At 34.2% G+C, this 19,479-nt stretch overlaps 1 protein-coding gene and 1 non-coding gene across 2 annotated transcripts; both read right to left on the bottom strand.

The window, feature by feature from the left end:
- Positions 1–2,848: 2,848 nt before the first annotated feature.
- Positions 2,849–5,551, bottom strand: LOC108200343 (uncharacterized). Its single transcript, XR_010287689.1, has 2 exons — positions 4,884–5,551; positions 2,849–3,947 (listed from the first exon to the last, which is right to left on the bottom strand). It is a non-coding gene; the product is annotated as an uncharacterized LOC108200343 (transcript).
- Positions 5,552–11,611: 6,060 nt separating this feature from the next.
- On the bottom strand, positions 11,612–15,493 carry LOC108201984 (receptor-like protein EIX1). Its single transcript, XM_017370336.2, has 2 exons — positions 12,053–15,493; positions 11,612–11,870 (listed from the first exon to the last, which is right to left on the bottom strand). Exons 1-2 carry the CDS (start codon positions 14,816–14,818, stop codon positions 11,865–11,867), a joined length of 2,772 nt encoding a protein of 923 aa, XP_017225825.1. The 5' UTR covers positions 14,819–15,493; the 3' UTR covers positions 11,612–11,864.
- Positions 15,494–19,479: the final 3,986 nt, after the last annotated feature.

Here is a 19,479-nt window from a genome sequence, read left to right as displayed (position 1 = left end):
TAATTTAAAATCGGAAGAAAAAGTAGATAACAGAGGAAAAATTGTGCCTTCAACTTGATAGAGAAAAAGTTTGATCCTCTGAATATAAGATATATAATACTACTCGACAGATTACATATTCCTGTACTGAGAAACAGATGACCAAGTGTTCTTTGTTCCAACTACAAAGTTTTGATTAAGATATAGAAACATACATATGGCATGATCTTGGTGATATGAGAGGCTGCTGACTTTTTCAGTTTTCCTTTCTAACAGACACTGCCGCCGGACAATTTGAGGTTAATTGCATACAGATCATTTCTCACTTGAAATGATCCCAAAAGAGTTGTGGACTCTAGGTAATTGGAGGACAAGCTTGAGCAACCAACACTCCTGAGGAATCTGGCTCAAAAATTTCATCTTTTCTAGCCATTCTCTGCTTCACCATTTTCTTTCGTATTTATATAAAATTACTTATTCCTGTATTCTCAAGACTTATTCATTACTGCTGTATTAGTTACCAGATTTTTGGTTTCCACTTCACATGTCTCTTGCTCTTCAAATTTACTGCCTCTACAGATTGTCCGTGTCTGGCACATCCATGAGCTAAAATCTAAACAATGGAAGAAAGGAAACATAAAGAACCAACGCTCTTCTGGAGCTACTGCTTTATGCTCCCTTATAAAATTCAAAAACATAAAACAGGGTATATACAACAAAAAAAAACTCAAAAGATTTTCAATCGCGCGGAGCGCGTTTTCATCTCTAGTTTCTTTATAGTAATGATATTGTCTTCATATTTATGTGAAAAGTTAGGTGAGAGGTCTTTCGAGCATAAAATATCGTTATCAAAATATTTGTAATAATAAAAGAACCGACTTTTTTTTATTTATTTTAATATATCAAGTTTTCCATACGGCCTTTAACTATTTCACCAACAACATTTTTTTTAAGGTCTACATACACCCAGATGAATTGTATCAAAATACAATAAACCGCATCGGGGATATCTTTCTTTCAAGAAAGTTTATCGTCTAACCGAAAGTCATGCAAGCACAACTCCGGACGTTTAGACAATAAAGTTTAAATGAATGAGAAAAGAATACACGTGAATCTCGCTTCCAAAGTATCTTAAAAAAAACAAACTAAACAAAACATAAATCAATATACAAGAAAATAATATATATATATATATATATATATATATATATATATATATATCAAAAATCAAAAAATAATTTAATAAGAACGAAAGAATATATATATATATCAAAAATCAAGAGGAAATAAAATAAAGTAGAAATATTAATTACACTCTAACCAAAGACACATAATAATTTAATAATTTAATAATTTAACAAAAGAATAAAAATAGAGTTCAAAACAAAATTAAGAATGCTTTCAAAAAAACATAATTAAGAATATTATATATAATGACCATAAAACGGTGATACAAGCCATAAAAATGGCACTGAAAGCCATTAACGGCACAATAAAGTCATCAATGAACCCCATAAATGGTACTAAATATTTATAAAAAGTATTTATCCGATTACAATCAAAATTTAAAACGTAAATATAATAACTAAAGCTAATAAAGACAAAAAAAGAATAGTCAATAAAAAAGATTCCGTAATTAAAGCCAACCTAATTTAAAATTAAAATGTTACCTAAAAATCAAACAATCACAATAAATTACGGATTAAAAAATGTAACGGTTTCGGCCAGCTGTGACTCGGTGCAAAACTCAACGACTCGGTGTTGTGACACAGTACAAAACTCAACGACTCGATTACATGCAGAACAGCGAAACTCGGACGACGAATTCAGCAATCGCAGAAACACAAACACAACAATTCACTGAACATAATCTAAATACAGATTTTTTAGAAAATCGAAATTAAAACCCACAAGCCACAACTAAACAAACCAACAATGAAACACAACTCAGTAGCAGCTCGACAGCAACACAATAGAACTCAAAATCATACAAACAAAGTTGAAGCACAACCCAAGTACACCGCAGAACTCAAAACACTTTGAATGCAGTAGTCGAAAACTTGTAAAAATCAAAGGACAAATCAAGATTTACAAAGAAAGGATGTAAAGATCGTACCTTTAGGATTATAAACGTTTCTTTTCAAGTAATAAATATAAAAGTACTAGAGAAAGCCGGCGATGAAGTAAGGTAGGGACGTAGGTTCCGGCAATCTAGTTCTGGAGCCAGCCGAGATCAATAAGAGCAGCATCCCACAAAACAGCCCACGCACAATCTTCAAACCAGGGTTTCTGAATTTGAGAGAACGAGTAGCTTGCTGAAGACGGAGAGCGAGATTTCACCAGCAACATTTGAATGATATAAAAATTATGTTTTTTTTAAAACAAAATAATGATGCTTCTTTTAATTTTTACTTTATTCATAAAAATCCACAGAAAATGCAAAGGGCATACATGTACTAAGGTAGTGAGAACAATCAAAAAGGTGAGCAGAAAAAGGCCACTCAGCTTCAACAAGTTCCACTTGCCAAAAATAGTTAAGAAATGGTCCATAGTTAGACTGTGGTTCTGCAAAAGCTACTCCAATAGAAAGAGATATAACACTTACAAAAAAACAAGGAACAGAACAAGCTCCTGCCAAGTCAAGTAGATAGAAAGAGAGTCCACATCAGTTTAAATGTAAAGCAGATCCACTATCAAGCTAGGTGTAACCAATAGACAAGCTCCATAGCTAAGAAAAAACAAGAACAAACTAAACATCACTAACATATAATTTGCTTGCGAGATGTGGCGGATCTAGTAATAGACACGGGACAGTCTCGTGAGACATTTTTTGTGTGTGACGTTTTAAGGTCATTAAAGAGAAGTGCCCTTATTTAAAGATACTTGCATCTTATATATCACTGAAATAGTACAAATTGTAAAAAAACATTAGAGCAAAAAGTAAAATACTTGAGTTCACACCCATTATGAAACTTTTGCTAGGTGTTGCTGTACAGAGAAGATCAGATCTAGAGAAATTAATATATTGCAACTAAAGAAAAAGCAAAAATACTGGAACAAGTTAAGGGTGATTTAAAGTTTCAAGGTAAGATCAGGTTGAGAAAATTCTGGTTGAGGTGGTGCAGGTTGTGGAGCCATGGTCACAAAGTTGGAATTTTGTCCTAACTCATAACCAGACAGAACATGAGCATTGCTTCTCTGTTCAATTTGTCGAAAGCTACCAGGCCAAAACATCTCAGATTCATCTTCCTCCACAAACACTGGCAATCCACAGAATCCCTGGTCAAATTTTGCTCCATGAAATGGAGGCCTAACCGGGGGAACGACTCCGTGATGCATGGAGGCATGAGCTTCAATTCCTAAGGACCTATAGGCAGAGCCATGTAGTGGAAGAGACGCCAAGCTTGCGTACCTATCTGATAATATTCCCATCCGCATTGCCCTCTTGGCCAACGTCCTCTCTCGTTTGTGTGCATTTTGATGGCCTCCTAGAGCTTGTGAGCTGTAAAATTTTCTCCTGCAATAATTGCAAGAAAAAACTCTAGGCATTGTGCCTGGAGGCATATTGGGAGCACTCTCCTCGACGTTATGATCATGCATATTTGTATCGTTTGTTGCCTCCACATTTGAATGATTGAAGCCAAGAGTTAAGTCGAGAGTATTGAAAATTGGATTCTGAAGCTGCATAGGATTTGTGAGGCAGGAGGAAGTAGGGGTGCTGTGATTGGATCCCGGTGATTTGTCATAGATGGATACATTGGAGGCTACCTGGCTGCTGACTTCAGAGTCGTCTTCCGATTCAAAAGTATTGTATGGATGCTGCATCATCATGGCCACAACAGTGATGCTAGATGGTCCAAATCTAGTCCAAGCTAGAGAAACCACCACAAGGGAGATTGCTAACACTGATACTTGTGGTTAAGCAGAAGTTTTCATCGTTCTTGCTAACTTCACGCAGGACTCAGCTCCTGCAGTTGTTTAAATCAAATTAGTTTGAATGCAGGGAGACTAATACATACCAAAAACAATACATAAACAGCCTACTCAGAGCAGTAATATCTTGACGCCTACTTTTAACTTAAACGTCCAACACCATCAAGCTAAGAAGGGAGAAGACACATTATTATAAACGCTATCAGGCGGTTGATATTGTACCCCAGAACCATATTCTCTACTTCACAACACGTTCAATGAACTAGCTTGGTGCTAAGGTAGTTACTAGGATGAGTCCAGATCAGAACATCTCTCTCAGTCCCTAACTTGAGTTCAAAATCTAAATAGAACAGCTTGAATAAAATGTGCCAAAATTTTCCAAAGAGTTGAAGTGAGAATCATAGACTATTAGACTTCAACATAGTTACGAGCAATTAAAAGCCATGGATTTCTCTAGGGACTTTTCATAGATAAACTTTGATAATTGATCAGTGACCAATTCAATTTACCAAGTTCTACAGTCAGCTCAATTCGACAGACCCTATAAACAGATGTAACTAAAATCAAAGATCTGATTCCAGTTTTATGCAATTACAATTATAACTAGGCATGTATGATTGATATTCATAAGCTGTGTGTTTCTTATCATTCATCTGGCTACTTCCAGGACTGCCCTTTATTTGAAAAGTACAACATCACAGTTTCTTATTAGTTTCACTCAAGGTCACCTAATTTACATAGCTGCTAGTCTGCAACTTCATGCATCCCAGAAGAGTAAAACATAAGTTAAGGCCTCATCACAACAAAAATTCTCAGTAAATTTCAGTTAAAAACAAGTTATATGCCATGATTTTCCCAAGAAGTAAAAGACTAAGCACAAGAAGCAGCAAATAATGATAACAATCAAGAATTTTGGACAGAAATATATCAAAAGTAGTTCTTCTGAAGACAACAAAGTGAAAGAAACATACCAGATGTCTAGAACTCCTTGGCATGAGCTATAGGATTGAGTTATTATAGATGAGAATGAGTAATCTGAAGACAGGGGTACGTGTTAGTAATATAGTTCTTACTAAATTTGGTGAAGAAATGAAATGGAAACTGATGGGAGATAAGATGGAGAAAGAGAGAGTGGAGGATGTTGTGTGTGAAGTCAGAATAAAAGCTGATGAGACATTTAACCCATAGATACAAGGAAACGGGGACGCTGCCACGAACCGCGATCTAGATCGTTCGTACCCGATACGGTCGGAAACGCGAACGGAAACGTTCAGGGTCGCGACCCAGATCCCGGAAGTGACGACCCGCAAGAACACACTTCATTCTTGTTTTGAACAATAGATCCATGTCTATGTCATATGATAAGTAATTTATTTTATCAATAAATGTGTACTTTTATTTGTTATTCAATATCTTTTTCTTTATAAAAAATTATAAATGTATAAATTATCAACTAAAATTGTATATTATAATGGAATTTATATATATGATTATAGAATTCTTTTTAAAAGGACTAATCGTACCCATACGTTCCATCGTACCTATACGTTCCATCGTACCAGATTCACTAAAACTAATGTTCCACGTACCCGATTTCGTTCCCCGTTTCGAATCGAACCCAGTCCTATGTAACTATGATTTAACCAATGAAAAGACTGTTGTTTTTTGAGTTCTTCAACTACTTCTATTATATCATTTATCATTAACCAAAAGTATCCTATTATTGAGCAAAAAAAGTTGAGAAAAAGAGAGCTGCACTCTGTCTGTTCCTCTTATCTTTGCATCTTCTGGTGAAAGATACAGTCAAGTATCCAATTTTACAGTGCAGTCATAATTATCACCAAAATTAAGTGTCTGTTGGAGGACTAACTATCCATCAAGTCCCGTCTCGGAGACCATGTTGCGGGAGTCTGATGCACGGGATACGTTGTGAACTAATACATGTCTGTTTCAAATATAAAATTACCCCATCTGTTTTTGTGAGATGGAAACCCATGCCTTAGCCATTGCATCTGAAATTTATGTGTCTGTAAAATGAGATGCAAAGCAGAGGGGGACAGTGTAGCCCATGATATGATGTCCTCATTTGTTCACCACCATGCAATAAGTAAGCATTAGGCATCCAGACAAAGGCAATGGACCACACACACTTTCAAAACTGACCCTACAAGTAACTGTCCACAATATTTTCCTAGATTGAGTTCATTATTAAAACTACAACTCAAACTAGTCATCAACTACAATGGTCTTGAAAATTATATAATTGACATGTGTGGCCTGACCTACCATTATTTAAATTATATAGTTTGGCCACTATCTTTAATTGTTGATAAACAGAACCTAAAAACTATGCAACCTCATTATATCACCACAGAAAATCTTATCAGGGTCGACTTTAGATTTCATTCAAGAGCCAAATGCTTTAATAATCATAGGGGAAGCTTAAGTGGAGTCTTGTCAGTTGGAAAGAGTTTTGTCTTGGTTATAAATACTGGGAACAATTCTATCATCAGTGGGTAACTCTGTTTAGTCCCCTTCTCACAAATTTAAAAAACAAGGGATACATAAGTAATCTACCTGTATAAATCACAGGATCTACTGAACTTTACTACTCTTTAGCATTGCTGTAGAAATCGGGAATCAGAAATAATCGATTGACCCGCCGATTTAGTATTTAAAATATTTTTAAGATAAATCGGGGATTTTCAGAACATTGTTCTTTAGTCTTTTCTAATAATTGAAGGAGTAAGCAGTATACATGCCGAAAAACTCTAAACGTCTTCTTGGATGATAGTCAGTCATAGAAATGTAAATACTCACACATCTCTCGTCTTCCTTAAAATTTAGATCATCATCAACTTTACCATAATTTATCATCTAGCAGATCAAAAATTTTCATAAGAGCAAATCCAGTCTTATGGAGGGTAGTAAAAGTATCTAAATTCCAAACCTCTACTTCCGAGTTAGATATACTGAATGCAATTAATTGGATTGCATTTTAATTTATACCTTTACAGATTCTTGTTCTCTTTTGATGAATCTACAAGTTGTGAAAGTGAATATTGTTCCGTTTGAAGCCACAACATAGTAGAAATGTATCTTTATTATGCATCTGACACAGTGGCTTGCCTTTTCTAAAGCATGGACTACCACTATAATTCTATTCTCTTTTATCTTTTCAGCATGATACATTATTAATCTTTTTCATGGACACGATTCTCGCTTTTTTCCTTAAGAATCCATCTTGATAACTTATTTGACCTCGACACTTCCATCAGTCGAGCTGTTTCCATAATCAAAGTGGACGGCAAAGATAGGGACTGCTCAATCTGATTGATCGAATCTTGAACTCGAGTTGTATTAATATGGGAAATTGCTAGGTACCCAAAAATTGTTCCCAATTTTTTTCTCCAAAACTTAGTTGTCAATGTATGATTGGTTCCACTCACATTAATAATAATGGACCCCCATATAAACCACTCAATTAAATTCAACCATTTGTCTGGCACATCATTTGGAAAGAAAAATTGGAACAAAATTTGGGATATATAGCATGATTTGTCTGTCTGTCTATCTGAACTTAAGTTTTGTATTTTTAGCTTCTGAAGTTGGCTAAATTAACTTATAAGCTTAATTAATGTAATTAGTCCATATGAATATCACTTGAACAAACATAATCATTTTTCTGAAGTGGATGAATCAGAATGAGCTTATATTCCTGGACACTGGAGTTTCCTAGGATATCCTCAGTTTTTACATGAATCGGTTTTTTCCTCAATTTTGTAGATTGTGATTTCTGTTGTTTTTTCAAGACTTTTGTTTACGAAGATAAGCAATGACAAAGTAATGCATGAGAAGTCATAAGAATACAACATAACAAGTAGAAACAGAAAGAAATATCTAGATATCATTGTCAATTGTCAGGTTAATATTAGAGGAACTCGCTGAGCAATTGGTGTTTAAGAATCATTAATATTACAAACGGAGAAAAGATTACCAGACTAAGATGATTTTTTTTAAAGGTTCTTTCATCTTTGTGTGTGCTTGTGTGGAAGTAATAATGCTGCAGCTGTTAGGTTTGGAACTTTCTGCGCAACAAAGCAAAGCGAAGAGCTATTTTGTCAAAGACTTTTTCGACAAATTGAAAGTATGAATTCCTCCAAGACTTGCTGAAATGCAAAGAGCCACAAAATCCCAAAAAGCCAACTAAGAGACCGGGTCCTATCCCAGTGTAAAACCAGATGCGCTCATCATCTGAATCAGAACTAGTTTCATTGTAACCGCGAATATTATGTGATTCTGTATCGCTGGTGCAGGGCTTCAATATAGGTCTTCTGCAAAGCTCACTGTTGCCAGCATATATGGATGGATTGTCAAGGTTCTGGAGTTGGTTTCCAGCGGGAATTCTCCCTAATAAATCATTAAAGCATAGGTGTAAGTGGCTTAAAATGTTTGACTCCGACAGACTTTGTGGAATAGGACCATGAAGTTCATTTCTAGAAAGATCATGAAGTTCCAGACTTTTTAGTTCTCCAATCCGTTCAGGGATTTTTCCAGCTAGATGATTACCCACTAAACTTAAATAAGATAAACTTCACAGATCCATCAATTCCTCTGGAATTTCTCCACTGATGTTGTTGCTTGATAGATCAGTTGAACAGGGCCGTGCCTGAGATTTGAAGTGCCCTGTGCAAAATGTAAAAAATGTGCCCTAATAGTCTAAAAATATATGAGTACATGCAATAATAAATATTGACACAAAACTGTAAAAATCATATTACAATTAAAGTGCATAACATATTTTTTTTCAAATTATAAAAATTAACGGAAAATTGTAAAAAAATAAAACAAATACATAGATAATATAAAATTATCTGAAAATTGTTTTTCTAACATTTTTTGAAGCAAATCCATTAATAATATTTTTATAGTCTACATTTTACAACAAATTATTTTTATAGTCTACATTTTATATTTAAATTACTTGTTTCATATTTGATATATATATATATATATATATATATATATATATATATATATATATGCATGTATAAATTAAAAATGAATATAATTTAAAATAAATTAGTTACTAAAGATTGAATCATTATTTTAATGATATAATTACTGCATATGGTCATCAAGAAAGAAAAAAAATAGTATAAGTAGTTAAATTAATTAACTTTAATGAAGTTAGTAGTTAAATTAGAATTTTATCTAACTGTGACAATTTTCAATGCAATTATTTTTCAATACAAGTATTTATTTTTATTAACATGATTATGCTATAATTAATATTTTTTAGAATTTATATAACTTATTCAAGATAACATTTAAAAATTATTGAAGTGTATAACACTTTTCAATTTTTTTTCATTTACAATTTTTTAATCTTAAAAATAAAATTTACTTTTTTTGCTGTTTTTTTTTCATTTTAACTATACATATATATACACCTACATAAAAATTGTGCCCCTAATATTTGAGGGCCCTGTTCCGTTGAACAACCCGCACACCCTCAGGCCCGGCTCTGCAGTTGAAACCACAAACCTCAGTGTACAAGGACGGAGCCAGGAAAAAATTTCACCTCAGCTAACTTTGAAAAAAAAAAAATCACCTAGGCTTAACTTTGGGAAAAATTTCTTTGCCAAAGGACAAATCTTACTTAATCTCGTTGTAAATTATTTTTAAATCTCTAATCTCCTCCCTTCCTTACTTGAAAACCTGACCGGAGTTTTGTTTTCAAGTTTTTTTTATTTATTTTCTTCACTAACTCTCAATGTTTTACATAAAAAAACGGTCCGGGCCTAATTCATCCTGGGATAACTTCAAAAAAGCTGGACCGCATAATAGAAAATTTTAAAATATTATTTTAAATCTGGTGTAATTTTATACATATCTGGACATAAATAAAGCGTCTTTGGGTCTTTGACCATCATCACTTGAAATCATGGAACTGAAATCACCTAAACAAGAAGGAATATGTCTTGTTAATTTATTTTCTGCCAAGTCTGAATCTTGAAGTGAGGAGTGGTGACAAAGCTATGTGGGGATATTTTCGTAGAAATTGTTGGACTGGAGTATCAAACACCGCATGGAAGGTAATTGCTCTCCATTCTAAACAAGAAGAATGCTGCTCAAATTATTTTTTCCCGCATCAAGTGCAAGCAGGCTTGTCAAATTCTGGAAGGACAAAGGAATTTTCCTTGACATTTCTGTTGTGCAAGTTCAAATCAAACAGTTCACTTAGATATCCCAAAGAGCCAGGAATATTACCAGAAAGCCTAATTTTAATCAGATCAATATTTATCAACAGCTAGCGTCAAGTTTCCTAAGCACGATGGGATCTTTCCAGAAAACATATCGTTGGAGAGAAAAATATTGACAAAGATGCTAGATTGCATATAAATGCAGGAAATTCACCTGATAACGGTTATTAAGAGTGTTAATGTATGCAAAGTTTGGGGACCTGATGAATTTTATGACTGATGCCTTAAATAAGCGGCTATAGGCGGACAAAACTTGCGCCTAGGACCCCACGCTTAAGAGTCCTAAAATTTTCAAATCCTTTGTATAAATGTATGAAATATGCAGAGTATATATAGAGCCCTGAAAACTGATTTTGACTGGCCCCACAATCTCAAGGCCACCCTGGCTAGCAAACCAATCAACTGGAATGGTTTTGCAACATTTGGCACAATGGTTTCAGTAGAAAACTGCTTAGTTCATTACAAGATATATATGGAGGCTTGTAAGTTCTGCCAGATTCCCAATCTCTGGAAGTGAAGCATTTAGTTTATTTTCTGGAATTTAAAGGATATGTTAGATATTTAAAGTAGCCAAAATATTCTTGAATTTGAAACTTGTGAAAATTGTTAAAGCTTAAGTTAAAAGATTCAGATCGAGGAGGGAAGGAAGTATCTGACCGATTTGCAGTTTACAAGTAGAATTACAATTTGTGTTTGGCAGTCAAAATTGTTCCAGGTAATCAAATTCCTGTGTATGGTTTGATCTGTTTCGATGTCTTAATTTACGGGTGGACTGAGGAGAATGTGTAAGTTATCATCATCTATTATTATCTGAAAAATGTCCTTGTGTCCTTGTAGCTTGAGATAATAATCTAACATATATCTGTCAAGATGAGACCTATTGCTAAAAGGCGTAGACATCTAATTGCTGATGCTGTCATGGGGGACGATCTGATTACAAACTTGCCAATCAACCTACTAACTTGTAATCTAGATCACATCCCAATAAAAGATGCTTCAAGAACAAGTATTTTGTCGACAAATTGGAGAAACATATGGCGAAGCCTCAGTGTTGTAATCATCAGTTGTAAATTTTTAAAACCAACTGGTCTCTAGAAAAGATGAGATATCTCACCAATTTATAATTTCAGGAGCTGTTAAGAAAATTCTTTTAACTCACAGAGGCCCAAGTTTCAAGGTGTCTGTATTTTTTACTGTCTTCTACTTTGTTCATGTCACCATTTGTCACTGACATGTAATCAGTTGTCTTTGATCATGTGTGGGGGAATTCTACATCTAAACAAATTTTTGAGCTCGTAAGAAGTGATGGAACAGAGTAAATCTGGGACTTCTCGGATAAGAAGCTTAAAAGAATATTTCTCAAAAAAAAAAAAAGAGGAAGCTTAATAGACTGCACTGGCATCATCGCCCCATGCTTGTAGCGCATGAAGGAATTCCAGTAGAATAAGTCTGGGATTGCTATTTTTACTAGTTGCAATACTACTTTCACTATGATAAGTGGTAAACATAAGAATACAATAACAACAAATTTACAATCAGAGACACTGCTGCATTAACATACGGATGTCTCTTTATTGACATATACTATAGAGCTGGATTCAATAAATAGAATATAACCAGACATATTCTTCCTGGAGCTCCATTTATGTACTGCAAATTCGTAAAGGTTACTGCTTGATAAAGAACCTACGTCTGCTAAGAAAAATATTCAGACATCAGTGTTGTAACATATTATTGTAAATTTAGAACTTTAAGACAATTGATGCTAGAAGCGCTAAGAGTAAAAAAGAAGAAAAAAATCAATACAGGACAAAAAGATGACATTTTTAATACAACTGAGTTTCTTTGTGTGTGCTTGTGTGAAAGGGAGGGACCTGTTTGTTATGGATCTTTCTGCGCAACAAAGCAACCTTAATTGCTATCTTGTCAAAGGCTTTTTCCACAGTTTGGAAATATAAATACCTCCAAGACTTGATGAAATGCAAAGAAGCGCAGAACCCCAAAAAGCCAACCAAGAGACCAGGTCCTATTCCAGCATAAAACCACACGTGCCCGTCATCTGAATCAGAATTGGTTTCACTAGAGTCGTGAATGGTGCAGGGCTTCTGGATGGGTTTTCCACAGAGCTGATTGTTGCCAGCATATATGGATGGATTGTCAAGGGTCTGGAGTTGGTTTCCTGTGGGAATTCTCCCTGACAAATCATTGAAGGAAAGGTTCAAGCGGCTTAAAAAATTCAAATCTGACAGACTTTGTGGAATAGGACCATATAGTTCATTTCTAGAGAGATCAAGATATTCCAGTTTTCCAAGTTTTCCGATCTTGTCAGGAATTCTTCCAGCTAGATGATTACCTGCTAAATTCAAACTCATCAAACCACTAAGATCCATCAACTCTTCAGGAATCTCCCCACTGATATTATTGTTTGACAAATCAATGGCAAACATGAACCTGAGCGTAGAGGTGTATATTTGCTCATATCCTTTAGCATCATCTACTATCCTTCTAACTTCTCCAACACTGAAGGCGTGATAGTACAAGTATTCACTGCTGTCACTTGTAATCATGGCACTAAAATTGTTGAAACAAGGAGGAATGTTCCCAGTAAATAGATTTTGTGACAAGTCTAAAACTTGAATTAATGTGTGGTGGCAAAGTTCTGTGGGAATATTACCATAGAAATTGTTGGACCGGAGTATTAGATATCGGAGATGAGGTAATTGGTCTCTGGTCCAAGGAGGAAGAATATCCCTCAAATTATTCTTTCCCGCATCAAGTGCAACTAGCTTTCTCAAATTTTGGATGGACCAAGGGAGTGTTCCTTCAAACTCATTGTTGTGTAAGTTTAAATACGCGAGTTCTCCCCAAAAACCCAAGAAGACAGGAATTTCACCAGAGAGACTGTTATTCATGACATCAAGATCCCCCATCCGGGTCATGTTGCTTATGCATTGGGGGATTTTTCCTGAAAAGTTATTGTTGGAGAGAACTAAAATTGACAATGACGTTAGATTGCATAAAAATGCAGGAAATTCACCCGACAAACGGTTATTTGACAACAGCAATGCACTCATGAAAGGACTTGAATCTACTGAAATTAATGACAATTGTTCACTATTGATTTCATTGTTGGATAAATCAAGAGTGGTTGCTCGAGATAAGAAACTCACAAACCAATCAGTTGGGACATCTGACATGCTTGTATTTGGAATTAAAAGATATTGAAGATCTCCCTGTGCAAGAAGCCAGTTAGGAAATTTAGGACCAACTTTTAAGGACTCCAAGTATATAGATTCAAGCTGAAACGGAGGAGCCCATGCAGAACTAACATTCAACACTAGGTTAGACCTTGAGGAAATAGACAAGTCTCTGAGGCTGGTAAGATTAGCAAAGTGATGCTCTGATAGAAAACCATCCCAAGAATTATGAGAGAGATCCAGGTATCCTAGATTTGATAATTTTCCGATGCATCTGGGAATGCTTCCACTAAGTTGATTACCACGTGCGAACAATGTTTCAAGCTTGGAGATCTGGCAAAATGTTTCTGGTAGAAAACCCCTTAATTCATTGAAATTTATGTTGAGGAACCGAAGTCCTGTGAGATTGCCCATGCCACTTGGGATTTGATCAATTATTTCATTTCCAGCAAGATTAACTTGTTGAAGTGAAGTCAAATTTCCAATAGATTGAGGAATCAATCCATGTACATAATTTTCTCCAAGATCAAGGTTAGCAAGATATGCCAAAGCTCCTATGGATTCGGGGACCGGACCTTGAAAATTGTTAGAACTCAGATCAAGATTAACAAGAGATGTCAACTTTCCAATAGAATCAGGAATTGGGCCATTAAATTGGTTACTCCTAAGTGAAAGGTAAGCAATGCCAGTATTGTTAAAAACCCACAAAGGAAAAGAAGAATTGAACTGATTCAGACCAAGATTGAGTGAAATAAGAGATGTTATATTTGTAAATGGGAGATGAAGTGGGATATTGTTGGGCAGCTGACAATTTACCATTTTCAGGACTAATAAAGAATCAGGAAGCATGTTAATGTCTCGAAACCAGTTAGTTGCCCTAGAAAGATCAACAAAGGAGAGATCTAAGTGTACCAATGAAGAAAGTCTAGTTAACCATTCCATATTATCAATACTTAAATCATAATGAAAGTATGCACTTAGATCAAGGTATCGTAAGTTTGAAAGATTTCCAAAATGATGGGGTACCGAACCTTTCAAATATATGTGAGAGAGGTTCAGATATGTCAGATCCTTGAAGGACCCGAAAAATTCTGGAATTTGAACATTCTCAAAACTGTTGTAGCTCAAGTCCAAGTGAGTCAAATATTTTAAATCAAGCAAGGAAGGGTTTATTTGATCACCTGTTAGATAGCATTGTCTAAGATCAAGTTGCAGGACATGTCCGGTTATGTTGTTGCAACCGATTCCATACCATGCACAACAATCATCTCCAACCCACGACGACAAGCAATTAAAGGCTTGCTCGTCAGTGAGACTCTCTTTAAGGAGCAGCAAAGCTTGTTTCTCACTCTCATCACAGCTTCCGCAGCCAAACTTGAGAAATGACAGGACACTTAGTGCATAAACTAGAACGAGGAAACTCATATGTTTTTGCATTTCCATAGAATAATAGGCTTAACTGTGAGTTATATGAATATAAACATTAGGAAAGCATACATATATATGAGCAGGTACATCATACATGAATTGAAGTCATGAACAAGTAATACAAGTATTCTCCACGGCTACACGAATAATAGTGCAGCATTCAAGTACTAGCATGACTGCAACTCTGTAATCACTGCCGTGAATGTTGGCATTTTTCCTACTGCGAATGTGAAACTATGTACTTTTCGCAAGAATGATCATTTCAAGATTATTTTCTTATGATATATTGGCTTATTACCTTTGATGGGCTTATTATTTGCTAGCGAGGTAGTGAAATAAACTTCAATTAGCAGGCCCCAGAATATAAGTCCAATTTCATCCTCCAGGGTGTTCACTGTTCAGAAGCCAAAAGGTGCCAGAAAAGTGCAAATGGTGTTACTAGAGAGCCTTGCTTTGCTGATTTTGCTGAGACATTTGATCGAATGAAAGCAATTTTAGTAGATGGGAAACAAGCTAGAGATGCTAGAACTGAATACCAACTGAAGCGACTCGAAATTAATTGTTTAAAGATCGGAATAAGTACTTTCTTTTTGGTCATTCTGATTTGTAACTGAAACTACTACTCACTGCGGCAGGAAGAAATGCCAGCCAGATATGATTGCAAAATGCAAATAGATACCATTTGATGATCGACTAATTGTGTTTGCAGTTTAGTAGAATAGAGTGAAAAGTAAGTGGCCTCACGTTTTGTTTATGTAAATGTAATTTTAAACAGTCACATGCATTTTCCATAACTCTCGATACTGAGCAAAGTGCATCTTGTGATTTTTGATATCATTTCGCTTCTTAAATAATAAATTTACAAGTATATATGTTTTGAATCTAACATTGAAATTATTAGACGATGATATTGAAAATATAAATAAAGGATGTCGTCGCTGCAATTAAATTGTAATATAAATGGTGCAGGGTGGTGGATGGGCCAGCCAGCTACGAATGAATGATTCCATACGCAATGCATGTAGTTGTTGGATAAGTGTTTGGTTTGAGCGATCCTGTCTGGTGCTTGTGTGCCACCTGTCATCTGTTTCTTGTTCTCTTCTGCTCGCTCTGCTCCACATCTTAGCTACAAATCCAGGAACAACAGCCCTCTCTTATATTCGCTTTCACCCCAAAATATCTTTTCAAAGTACGTGAGGAGTTTTGATGTCTTGAGAAGAACGATGGTGAAAACGATAAATCAGAAATTAGAGTTAATTGATTATTTATTGATTTGAAATTTATCCCAAATTTTTTGATATAGAAATTTTCAGTGAAGTATAATGACTAACATGTAAAATATTTCTAAGAATTAATCAGATTTTTCAATAAATTAGATAATTTTAGAATAGAATAATATTCTCTCCGTCTCTTATTACTTTTCATGTTTGCTTTGGACACGTTTGCCAATGCACACTTTCTATCGTTAATATCTTTAGTTTTATATTAATATTAAATATAAAAACTTTATCATATTAAAATATGAATTCAATAAGATCACTAATGACTATATTTGGTCTTATAAAATTGGCGTAAATTAATCATTTATCTCATGTTATGAACAATACCAACATTTCAAATTAGCAAAGTAAAAAGAAACGAAGGGAGTACAAAATTATTAATATACAACCAATAATATACTATACTATACTCCGCCTACTAAATATTATAAATCACTCGTGCATGGCACGAATTAAAAGCTAGTTAATTATAATTCTAATGCACGTATTGCTTCCGCACGACGATAATAAACATTCGACTTAATCACTGAAGTTAAAGAATAAAAATCAATCAGTAATTGATTAAATTAATTAAAAGTAATCAAAAATTTAATCAATTCAACAAATTATAAAATAATAATTAATCAGCTATTAATCATGATTAAATATCAACTTTTAGAATAGAAAACACAGCATGTATATCAAGTTTCATCCGTAGGCTTGGAAAAAAGATAACAACTACGCTACACGGGTTTGGATATGATAAAAGTCTGAATTTATTTATCATGTAACTCGTTCTGAATCCAAAAAATATTCCAAAATTAATATCCAACTATGATTTAATGAATTACAAATCTAATTTCAATATGAATTTTTTTGATTGGAAATCCAAAATCCGTAATTCAAACCCGATAATATTCAGAAACCAATTTTTTGGATCCGATACTCGAAATCTAAAATTCAAACCCGAAATTTGAAATAATATTATTACTACGTCATACTAAACAATATAGTGTGTAGTATAAGTTTTGTTCCTTAGAAACCCACTCTCTTTAGAGTCCTTGGAGTCCTGTCTTAACATTGTTGAATCATATCATCATCCCACGGTCTGTAGGACACAAGCAGTTATCTATGTTAAAATTAACTGGGCCTGATATTCTGCAGATTTTTGGTTCCAATAAATCCTTACTCGACTATACACTATAAAAGCATTCTTCGGTCTTAGTTCCAGACGCAGGACATCGACGGTATAATGAGCGACGATATATGAACACACAATTTAGAATAACAACTCCATTACTGCACATTCTTCATTGTCAGCATTTTAACACATAGCATATAATCAAAACTGGTGGAACATTGTCAAACAAAATGTTTCGCAAATTTAGATAACTTAATTGACCATGAGACACACATCCAATGAAAGTATGATGATTTATAACCCAGAAGTGATCACGATACCCGCATCTTCTTCATTGTTAGACATGTTATTCGTGTTCGATGGAGAATGCTGTTGCAGAATAAAGAGAGAAAAAAATAACGCACCACTGAAAATATTGAAAAACAAATGGCAGGATAATATATTTCCCACAAACTCAGCAACAAAATAACTGACGCTACAATTGTGGAAGATATGAGTGAGCGCCTAATTTGGAAAGATAAAATAGTTAATTATATAAATTTTATAAAATTTTACTTAAACTACAGTCATTAGATGAGAATGAAATGGAGGGTCAAGATTGGGACTCTAGGAACTCCAAAAAAATGGGACTCCAAATAACTTTTCTCAGTATAATATATGATATATAAATTATGCTATATATAGTTTATACTCCCTCCGTCCACTTGAGTTGTATACACTGGGGGACGGGGACGCGGCACGGACTTTAATGCTCCTGCAAAATGTAGTTGTGCAATCTATTTTTAAATTATTTTTTTTCTGAATTAAAGTTTGGATGTTATATTTTTATATAGAAAAAGAAAATCTCAAAAATAAGTTATGGAACTATATTTTATAAGAGCATTGAAATGCGTGTCGAGCAGTTAAAAAGAAACGTATAGAATTAAATGGGACAGAGGGAGTATTATTTACGGTATTGTTCGGATATGAGACTCAGATCAGATTCTGGATTTTGGTTTGAAATTGGATATTAAATTTGTATAAGTAAAATTAGACTTAATAACCTTTTAGCCCTCGAGATTTGGATAAATGTTCCAATGCGGCCTCGATGTTTAAAGTCGTTCGATTCAACCCTCCAAGTTTTTCGAATGTACCTTTTAGCTCTTATGGCGTATACCGATATATAATGGGGTGGACAAAGTTCGACATTTCACACGTGAGGGTTAAAAGGGGCATTAAACATCGATGGTTAAAAGGAACATCTAATGTATTTTAATGTATTCTTTAAGGTCAAAAAGAACGAGATGTATACTTTAGGGGTTAAAAGGTACGCCTAAACTTTACTCTGAATATGAATTGTCAAGTTTACCCTCTGTTATGTATCGTTATTTGAAAAAAGGGATATAAGGTACAATAGTGAAACTTTAAGGGTTGAATTGAACGACTTTAAATATCGAGACCGCATCGGAACATCCATTCAAACGGCGAGGGCTAAAAGGTCATTAAGCCATAAAATTATTACTAAAATTTAAAATCTTTCAAATTTAAAAATCAAATAAATATTAGAAAATTCAAATTCAACATATCAACTGTGGTAAATCTAATAATTTGATTAGGTACAAATATATACTCCCTCCGTCCCTCTGAGAAGTATACATATGGATTAGGCACGGAGACTAAGAAAAGTGTATAAAGTAATATAAAGTAATGAGAAAGGAAAAAAAAGTGGGTAAATTAGTGGGTGAGTGGGATTTTCATATTATAAAAATTTACTCTTTTGGGAAAGTTTTGAAATGTATAGAATTGGGTGAGACATCCAAAAAATGAAAGTGTATAGAATTAAATGAGACGGAGGGCAACGATCTCATGTACACGCGTGATACATAAAACCAGATTTCTGATTTTTTTTGAAATTATTAATATTTTTATTATATATTTAATATTTAAAATTATTCATATGAAATTGGAACAAAATACTATTTTTTATCAGTATATTTTATTCTACGTTAACTATGATCTTTTTTCTTAATATTGAAAATTACAAAAATTATTGCCTTCCAATTATTTTCGGCTAACAACCATAATCTTTAGCCTCCCTCTAACGACACCCCTACAAAATATTTTAGAATTACAATAACTTTCATTAATAACTTAGGAAATAAAACAAAGAAATGCCATCAAAAATAATTTTGTTGCCATGGCTTATTATCCTGTACTTTTGACTCTTGTCCATTCACAAGACCAAATTTCATCAATCAACATAACACAGGTCCCACACGCATGTGCCAACTGTACTT

The sequence above is a fragment of the Daucus carota genome, chromosome 9 (genome assembly GCF_001625215.2).
Source record: "Daucus carota subsp. sativus chromosome 9, DH1 v3.0, whole genome shotgun sequence".
In the NCBI taxonomy this organism is placed as follows: Eukaryota; Viridiplantae; Streptophyta; class Magnoliopsida; order Apiales; family Apiaceae; genus Daucus; species Daucus carota.
The sequence above is the reverse complement of the archived record's forward strand: the minus strand, read 5'-3'. Positions and strand labels throughout refer to the sequence as shown.